Raw genomic sequence first — 10,260 nt, 5'->3', positions numbered from 1 at the left:
GATTTCTGTTAGATTGGTTGATGGATACAACTACTGGTTTACCCTGCAAAAGAAATACACATGAAGATTGAGGTCACGTGATTGCATTTAATCTCTGGTGGAAATAAAGATGAAAATGTACTGGACTCTAATCCACTCAATAAGACACATAAGACCGATTACATTGTCATTACCCTATATGCGATAACATATTTCTACCTCACGTTAAATTAAAATGTATAATTCCCCAACAAAATGGAAAATGTGAGTTTCAGCATCAAGGTCACATTCATTATACTGAATAAAGAAAGGGACACACTAGACAAATCGAAAATTAGCCGTAGGATAGTCAATACTCACTATCTACCTGCCTCCTCATGACAAGTGTGAAGTTGACTGCACAGCTGTATCTGTTGGAGGCCTATTTATTTAAAAAGATTGGGGGCGGGCAGGGGTTTTGAGAGTGGTCTTCGACAGGGGGAAAAGTGGTTAGAAAAGCGGCTTGTCTTGAGCGGGTGGGAGGAGCTGGTGGTCTGTATTGTGAGAGCTACAGCAGTTAAGTTATGACGACCCATAGTCATCCAGTCAATACGGTATTATACATCACAGCCTTGTAATTTCTCGGAATAGGTGGTATATATGTCGAGGAAACGAAACCCAAGATTTCGTATTCTTCTGTCTTCCAAACCTGTGGGATGTATATGTAATGTATCAAAGAACTAGAAAGGTGCAATTCTGGGTGGGATTGCCTATATTGTGATGTCATGTGAAGCTTGACCAATCCTCAAATCCATTATATTGTCCAAATAGAAAAGGGACAGAAAATGTCGATTGAACTCAATGGACTTTTGGGGTTACAGAAAACTGGAAAGACAAGAACTATAAAATGATTGCCCTGTAGGCCAACCACGCTAAGAATAATATTGAATATTACTCTTGACTTAACTTGTCTATGGTCAGAACTGAAATTTAGTCAAGGAGAGAATGTAATGTAAGAGAACCACTTACAGGCGGAACTGGTAAAAACAAACAAACCTTCTTTGTAATTATCTACTGTATATTTTTTTCTTGCACTTTTTTTAAAAATGTTGTTATTTTCTGACTATATCTACTGCATAGTACTGTGTTCTATCCACCTGTCATTCAATGTTATATGAGATACTGTAATGGTTTCCTGTGCAAATAAGCCAAGTGCTTTCTAGGATCTCCTTTTAGTTGACCTTGTACCAGTGAACTGTACGGTCATGAAACTGTACCTTTTCCTATGCAAACTTCTAAGTCTTCAATCAATCAATCAATCAATCAATCAATCAATCAATCAATCAATCAATCAATCAATCTAGCATTGACTGCTATGGTCTCTTTTGCAAGACACTTTATGTATATATACTTATATATTATTCGCCCCCTCTATTGATGCACCTTCTCCTTATTGGTACTGTACTGCTCTTGTCTTTGTTTTGTTTTTTTCCCTCTTATCTATCTTTCTTACGTCTCTGTAACTTTGTAAATAACTGTATACTGCTGTGCTACTACTGGACAACTAAATTTCCCCCTTGGGATAATAAAGGTATCTATCTATCTATCTATCTATCTATCTATCTAATCAATCAATCAATCAATCAATCAATCAATCAATCAATTTTGTAACATAACAAATTGTTATAAGGATGTTTGTGGTGGCAATGCAAGACATAGCTGCCTGACACTGACAGCTAGGCCTCCAGTCCCTCCCCCCCTCCCTCACCCTGTGTGTGACTGTCTCTCTCTCTGTGTGTGTGTGTGTGTGTGTGTGTGTGTGTGTGTGTGTGTGTGTGTGTGTGTGTGCGTGTGCGTGTGCGTGTGTGTGTGTGTGTGTGTGTGTGTACTCGTGCGCGCGTGTTTTGTGTGTGCGGCTGTGCGCGTGGCTGCGTGCGTGCAAAAGAGACAAATGCTCAAACGGAAAAAGGGGGGGGGGTCACTTTCCTTCTGAAATCTTACGAAACGTAATCACTATATTGTGACGTTTTATCATGGGTTATGGGGGAGAAAAAAATAAGAAAAAATAAATAAAGATTATCTGAGAAAGCGTTGCACGGCCAGAAGCAAATCCCATCGGTGACGAATACAGTAGGGCTATTATAATACGAGTGGCGTGATTCACCCGGATCCATCCCTTCGGACAGTCTTCCCATTCGCCGGTCCACTCCCGCTGCAGCCTCTCTCATTAGCGGATCGCAGGACGTCATAGCCCGCGGTGTGTGTCGGCATCAGCCAACTGTCTCTACAGCGATGCAGGGGACTGACTGGCCGTGGTGCAGCAGCAGCAATAGAGTGATGACAACGGAGAGCGAGAGAATGATGGGAACCACTGGCCATGCATGCTTTTAGATATCTGAGTGTAAACATGACGGACTGCACCGTGCGTATTCTAGTTCTATGTTAGGATTCTGCCGGCTTTTAAATCTCAGCCTCACCCTGCACACATTCTGCTCATCTTCTGATCATCTTCTCGCTAGCCTGCACTGCTAGCACCGTTAGCCGGCTAGCAGGGATCTCGCTGCTTGCTGTATTGGTCGGTATCAAATCTCAGCAACTAAAATCACCGGGACCGTTCCTCCTGAATAACATTATCTGGGCTTAACGCATCAACACCGGGCCAGAAGGATCAAGCACAATGCGCGACACACCATGTTCTCTGCGCAAAAGTTGGCGATGACCTCCTAGTCCTCTGCGCCCACGGATCTGACCGCTAAAACATTTTTTTTTAAATATTATAAGCAGTATCAAGGTGACGGATGAATGGAAGCAGAAAGTGAGTAAGCTAATGCTAGCGGACTAGCCAGTCTCATGGCTGTCAGCGGAGCGTGGATGAATGGATGGTCCTCGGCGGGGCGCAGAGCTGCGGCGCTCATCCTCCCCGGTCATCATGTCCAGGTCTGTGCCAAGGAATGTCATTGAGGAGGAGGTAACGTTGCCACGATGGTGATGAGGAGGAACATGTCATTGTCGCCGCCGGCCAACCTCCGATCGTGGGTTTTGTTTATTGCACAGACAGTCGGATGTCAAATGTAAGTAGTAATGACCACCGCGGACTCACAGCAGCAGCATGTATGCGGTTGGCCGCGTCTCCGCCAACCCCTGCGGATCATCATGACACAGGTGCCGGTTTGTGAGCTCCACCAGCGGCAGGGAGAGCACGCTGCGGCCGGCTAGAGGCGACGCAGTGGTGCTGAGACAAGCCGGGCCACAACGTCCCGGTCCAGCTATGTGGATAACAGCACAACACAAACAAGGCCAATGGTATCTAACAAGGTTTTGGTTGCAATAATTCTATTGAACTTGTATATAGGTGTACAGTCCCTTTTCTATCTTTTTGGCGGGGTCATTTTAACGGTGGTGGTGGTTGCTATGGCATTTTTAAATGGACCCAGGTTACTTGACTGGGCAAATTCACCTCCCCATCTTCAGTTCAACAAATACGTCCTCACTGGATACCGACCGATATCCTCCGTGCAAGACTGCATCAGAAGCCTGTTTTACCTGCACAATGAACTTGGCAACATATACACTCATGGTGAGTATGCATCAGATGAGACTGGTACTAGTAGTAGTGCATGATGTCATGTCAACTGTCAAGGACACTACTGTATTACTCTGTTGCTACTCTATGGTTAATGGTAATCACACAGTAAATGTGCAACTCTGTGCTTGTAGATGAACTGAATCTAATATAATTAGCTGCTGGCTGCAGTAATATAACTTAATTTCCTTTCAGTGATAAAGACAATTGTATTTTTGCCTTGAAAAGTTAATCACCTGGTCCAAAACTATATTAAGTTGAACAATGCAACAATACAGTTGTTTTGAACACCTTCATGAAAACAAAACATAATGTTGTGGTTCATATTATGCAATAATCTTTCATGCATAGCTTCAGGTGAGAATGAGAAGATTATTGGAAAGGTTTGTCTTATGATCTAGATTCTATTATGTTTTCTGATTGATAGATCAAGCTGCATTTGATTAGATTATAAAGCAATATGCAGTGCACCGTGCAATGCTTCTTTTGTCCTAGCCCTGTTGTTTTCCAAGCAAGTTTTCAATGGAGATATTCCCACATCCACATCTCAGATGCAGGTGCACTGTTTCCTTGAGAAAGGAAGATCCACCTCTGCTCTTGCTCAGCATCATACTTTGTCACAGTCCATCTGGACCTACGACAAGAGTATTTTAAAAAGATCTTGTTATGTCAAATAGATAATGCGCCATCCTTTCTGTATGCCCTCACCTAAACCAAGAATAAACAGTATGCACCAGGCAGGCCTGTCAAATAAGTCAGTCATCATTGTCTATTTATACGAATACTTACAGAAATTGCAAATCTAATGAGTGAAAACATCGGCCTTGTAGCTTTCATAAGTCATTTGAAGTTGTGCAATATTATGAAATGCTTGAGTGAACAATGAATAGTTAGGTCTTTGGGTTCAAGCGTGTGGCGATAACGTTTGCGAATGAAATATCCAGTATAGGCCTACTTCTCTTCTGTTGACAGTGTTACGACCTCACTCTGGCAGAGTTGTGTTTTCAATGCCCCTTGCACAGGAATCTAAATGAAGAGATGCCATGTCTGAAGTCATTGAAATATATGGGTAATCTTCTCCTTATGGAGGGATTGTGTTCATCTATTCTCTGTTTTAATGAACATAATGTCTTCCCACAAGGACATTTTATCACATAAATGAGAGGGGAGAAGTTGCAGTGAAACATTTAATGATAGCATTGACAATATACTTTTTCTCTGTATGAGGATGAGTAAAGTACGTACATTTGACCATATCGTGACATTGATCACATCCTCTGCATTTGTAGCACCCAAATGTTTTAACCAATATCAAACTGGCTATTTTCGTTTTGGGAAAGTCATTATAGGCCAAATTCTTCTGCTTGGTCTGATATGTGATGTGTCAGTTTATTTTTTATATATCCCAGTCAGTGGCAGTTGGAGGTAGTAGATTAAACATATTGGAGGTGAAGTTGAATTTAACAGTTAATGTCTTGATGTATTCAATGCCATATGTTAGCTTATGCTTATGCTTCCTCCATACAATCAAATAGTATTGTTTTTACTGATTTGTCAAGAATCAACTGCTTTGTGGTGTGACAAATTAATCTGTCTGAAGAATTATTAACTTATTGGTAGACCTCATTATTGGGGTGAGAGGTGATATTAATAGCAAGCTGTAAGGTGTTAACATCTTCCCCCTTGGGATAATAAAGGTATCTATCTACCTATATATCTATCTGTAGAATATATCTTCTGCATAGGATACCAGACTTCTCATCAAGCCAGGAAATGAACCCTATACTATGCTTTGAATATGCTTTAGATTGGTCCAGAGGGACAGAAATGTTAGAGTGATCAATACATTTATGATGCTGAGCAAGAGCCAATGTGTGGGATCTTACTTTCTCAAGACAGAAGAAGTGATCCAGAGCTGTACAAAAGTTATTTTCTTTTTTTCATTTATTCATTTTGAAAAATGTATTTATTTATTTTCGGCAGATTTAGTGATTTATGCCAATTAACCCGACCCCACATATGTCTGTGTTGACAGTGAGTGACACTGCTATTGTACCCTACTGCATGGGTTTTCAAAGTGGGTGACCAGGGTGCCCCGACGGCAGTCCAGGGGTGCCGCAAGATCATTTGATAATATCTGAAATGTATTTGGACATTTAAGTCAGTTCTAACCTAAATGGCTATTATCTTGCTTTCCTCGCAACATAATCGCTAAAATATGCTATAAATATAAGGTGCTGGGAGTGAAAATTAGGAATATAATAATGTAGGGGTGCCTGGGATGAAACAAATATTTATAGGGGTGCCTCGGGCCAAAAAAGTTTGGGAGCCCCTGCCCTACTGGCTCACCTGCCAGTGAAGGAATCATTGGCTTTTGAGAGTCTGCCAACTTCTTCAATCTCACACTCATTGCATACACATTGGTACTCCAGTTGCCATTAAGAAGAGACAGGCAAGATTAGCGATCATTACTGCAAAGGATAGGCCTACTTGTCCTTTGGAGATTGCACTATTGCACTTAAATCGACTATCAACTGTGCGGGTTACCAGAAATACTCCTTGATATTACTCTCTATATACACCAACAACATAACATTGGAATTGGTGTGTTTTATCGGGTATTAAAGCAACTTCTACCACTTTTTCGAGTCACGTGTTCAAATACTGGATTCTGATTGGCTAAATTCCGGAGGTTATGAGAGGACAACTGCCGCAAAGTTGTGTGAGGAGATCAATGCGCCTCAGTGTACATCCGGGGACTTCAGGAGGTAGTCGGAACACCTTTCCCCCAACCAACAAATGAAGGTCGCAGCGGTCCTATGTTTACTAACGTGCGTACTATCGTCGCCGATTTATTTGGATCCAATGCAATCCGCCAACTTTAAAGCCCCTTTTCTCTGAACCTATGCCTTTCTGGAAGCGAACAGCCTCTATTTACGGCCGGAACGGTGCTTTTAACTGACGTTAGCTTAGCTGTAAGCTAGACGCATGGATTAGTATGGAGTTGGCGCCATCTGTTGGTGAGTAGAAGATGTTGTTTGTGGAACTATCTGCTGTCTCGCGGAAGTTTTATAGGCAATAATGATTGTAACTTAAGATCCTTGCAAGTTACAACTATGTGTTTTCTTTCATGTATACGGGAAAAAGTGGTAGAAAAGCTATTTACCACTCGGGGTCGGACATTATGCTCTCATAATGTCCTGAGTGAGGGTGTTATCGGACGAGGCGCATGCACTTAAATCGACTATCAACTGTGCGGGTTACCCCAAATACTCCCTGATACTACTCTCCATATACGCCAACAACATAACATTGGAATTATTGTGTTTGATCCAGTCGGGTATTAAAGCAACTTCTTGACAAGGTGAATTGATATGCCAGTAAGTCAGACATGCACAGTCAACGTGACGGTGAGAGGACACTTTAAGTCAAGTTGCATTGACCAGCTTGCTTGACATAGAAAACCAGAAATAGGCTGCCTGCGATACTAGCACAGCTGTTAGACAGGAATGGAAGTGCCATGAAGTTCATGCTCAGAGAGATTTAAGGGGGAGGCCCTACAGTATGTCCAGTAGCAAAGCGTGAGTGGTGCTGCTGAGTAGTGGAAGTAAATTGGGAGTCAAGGGAGTGTAGGAGATAACATACTGAAAATAGATGTGTTATATGGCACTGTCAGTATCACCTGGCTGGCTGGGACAAATGATTTGACATTGGGGAAAGGCAGAGCGAGCAAAAGAGAGGGAGCGAGGGGCAAGGTGTGTGTGTGTGTGTGTGTGTGTGTGTGTGTGTGTGTGTGTGTGTGTGTGTGTGTGTGTGTGTGTGTGTGTGCGTGTGTGTGTGTGTGTGTGTGTGTGTGAGAGAGACACAGAGAGAGTAAGTGATACACTGAAATGATGATGATAAAGTGTTTGTACAGTATGCATGGGGATTGAATTTCAAAGACCAGATTTCGCTCACAAAGCAGTAGGCACTTCCTTGTTGCAAATACAGCAATGTACAGTACGGTGAGTCTTCTGCATTAGCAATTTGGCCTACTGCTTTCTCAAAGTAAGATATCAGTGCTGTCGTTTCCTTTCCTTAAGAAAACTTTTGTTGTGTGCCAGTATGACTGAGAATTCTGTGAAGCCCAGAAAAAGTTGCCTACTACAGGTTGATATAACCACTTAAACCTCAGCATCCGTATTAACGTTGAAGAACAAAGCTCACAACGTGTCACGTTGCAATGCGCACTTATATAATTCTATGCCAGTGGTTCTCAACCTTCTCAGACTGTGACCCCCCAAATAATCACATTTTAACTGGGGACCCCCCACCCTGACGAGCACTTTGTATAACATGGTTATATTGTGAAAATAGCAGATCTACATGCTCACAACGCCTCATATTGCGAGGCGTTGTGAGCTGCTGAATGGATTCAGCAACCCCAAAATACCCTAATTACTCACCTCATACGCTCATATTGGCAATTTTTAATTTTTCCCCCTTTAATCCCAGGCCCTCGGGATACCCCCAACTTTGATTGGCTCCCACAAAGTTTCTGAAGGGAGTTGTGATTGAGAAAGTTCAGAGGTGATAGTAGACACCTTTATGAACACATTTGTGTAGAAAGATATTGATTTAGATTTAGTTCCCAGATTGGTTTAATACTCGGCTAACTTTCCCTTACTAAAGGTCCTAGCAACGGACGGTCTATATTAATATCACTTTTATATCCTTGGAGCAGAGCTCAGTCTAATCACCATTCCCACCTCTCTCTCCAGGCATCCCTCTGGTTTGCTTCCTGGTGCTTCTGCCGCTTAACATCCCCTGGTCTCAGATCAGCGTCACGTGGCTGGGTGTGGTCCACTTCCTGGCCTGCCTGTCACCGCAGCTGGGCTCCGTAGTCTACCACCTCTTCATGAACCACGAAGGAGGGGAGCCCGTCTATCACACCCTCCTGAAACTCGACATGTGTGGCATTTGTATGATCAACACATTGGGTAAGCAAGAAATGTATAACAAACATTCTTATCTCTTTGTCTCCTCCTTTTATTAAACATATCGTTGTTGTCGGGTGAAAACCTTGTATGTTCAAAACTGTTCGTTTAGCATTTATCTTTTTAAAAATGATTTAAACTAGTGAAAACAGACGATCTACAAGCACACAACGCCTCGCACCGCGAGGCGTTGTGTGCTTGTAGATCTGCTGTTTTCACTACTTTTGTGCGATGGCCTTGTATGATGAAGCAGGGCTTTGCTTTGCGAAAGAACGTACACATTTGAAACTTGGAGATACAAGGTTTCCGCCCGACAACGATGTATATACATTTTTATTCTAAGAATAGCTGTGTCGGTGCATAGGTCCGTCCAACACTTTGGTTCCCAAATAAGAAGAGTTGAAAATGACTTGCCACATTGCCATGAAATTCACTGTGCAACTTTCTGCTCCCAGGCCCGGAGGAGGAACATTACTGACTTTTATGGCTTCAGGGCCTTTTCTCTAGCATCATCCTTAGGTCAAATTGTACCACTTGCACACAAGTTATTACAAAACGTAACCGGCGAAATTACATTCTTCTCGTTGAGCACATTCATGCTCCCTGGAAGATGAACCATAACCATTCGAGTGACATCATGACCTATAGCGCCAACCTCAGGCCAATATGAGGACTTTTGCTGTAACTGCACCATTGCAAACCTGGAGTGTTGTTAAACTTGTTATGAAACCTGCAGGGGAATGGAAAACAACTGCCACTGCTACTGTATAGCATGGTTTATTAATTGTATATAAGTAGGCCTACCTTTCCTATACTTCATAGATGTTATAAATACTTTATACATCTTTGAGGGAGAGTGGGAAGAGAGTATTTTCATTTCCATTCAATGGTATGTTGTTTAAACATTTCAAAGCAGTTGTTCTGAGTAAGCACCCTTTCTGATTTTGGAGACACCATGGCCTTTCCTGTAGCGCCACCTTTTGGCCAAAATGTCCTGCTGTTGGGTTGAAGGAGCACCATGGCCTCTAGGGGCTACTAGCCAGCTAGCTATTAGTCTAGTTTTGTTACATTTTACTTTCCCATTCTCTCTGTCTTGCCTTGCCTTTGGTCTGTTTTGTTTGTTTGGGATGTCCCTGTTAAATCAAATTCGTTTTTGATAAGAGGACATGCAACATTATAAAAGTTGAATGTGTTGTCTTTGTATGTGTGTGTGTGTGTGTGTGTGTGTGTGTGTGTGTGTGTGTGTGTGTGTGTGTGTGTGTGTGCGTGCATGCTCGTGTGCATGTGTGTGTGTGTGTATTTGACACAGGGGCCCTGCCCATTGTCTACAGCACGCTGCTGTGCTACCCCTTCACTCGCACCGCAGCGCTAGTCATCTACATCCTGCTGTCCAGCTATGCCATCTACTGTGCCATGACGGCGCGGAGCAGCGTGCGCCGGCTGCGTTCCTTCGCCTGGCAGGCGCTGTTCCGCTTCTCCTTCTTCCTGCTGCGCTGGGTGGGCGTGGGCGGCGGCAGCCCCACCTCGCTGCGCCACTTCCTCACCATGGACGCGCTGGCCGTGCTGGGCGGCGTCATCAACATCACGCGCATCCCCGAGCGCTTCCGGCCGGGCCTCTTTGACTACTGGTGCAACAGCCACCAGATCATGCACGTGCTGGTGGTGGTGTCCATCCTCTACCTGCACTGGGGCGTGCTGGACGACCTGCTGTGGATCAACAGCTACAACTGTCCCTCCGACTGA

General features: G+C 43.3%; 1 protein-coding gene across 1 annotated transcript; it reads left to right on the top strand.

The window, feature by feature from the left end:
• Positions 1–3,258: 3,258 nt before the first annotated feature.
• On the top strand, positions 3,259–10,260 carry paqr4a (progestin and adipoQ receptor family member IVa; the record flags this gene model as incomplete). Its single annotated transcript, XM_080725058.1, has 3 exons — positions 3,259–3,535; positions 8,302–8,520; positions 9,827–10,260. 3 exons carry the CDS (start codon positions 3,259–3,261, stop codon positions 10,258–10,260), a joined length of 930 nt encoding a protein of 309 aa, XP_080581184.1.

The sequence above is a fragment of the Nannobrachium achirus genome (genome assembly GCF_963921795.1).
Source record: "Nannobrachium achirus genome assembly, chromosome: 4".
NCBI classification, from domain to species: Eukaryota; Metazoa; Chordata; class Actinopteri; order Myctophiformes; family Myctophidae; genus Nannobrachium; species Nannobrachium achirus.
This window is presented reverse-complemented; position numbering and strand designations above follow the sequence as displayed.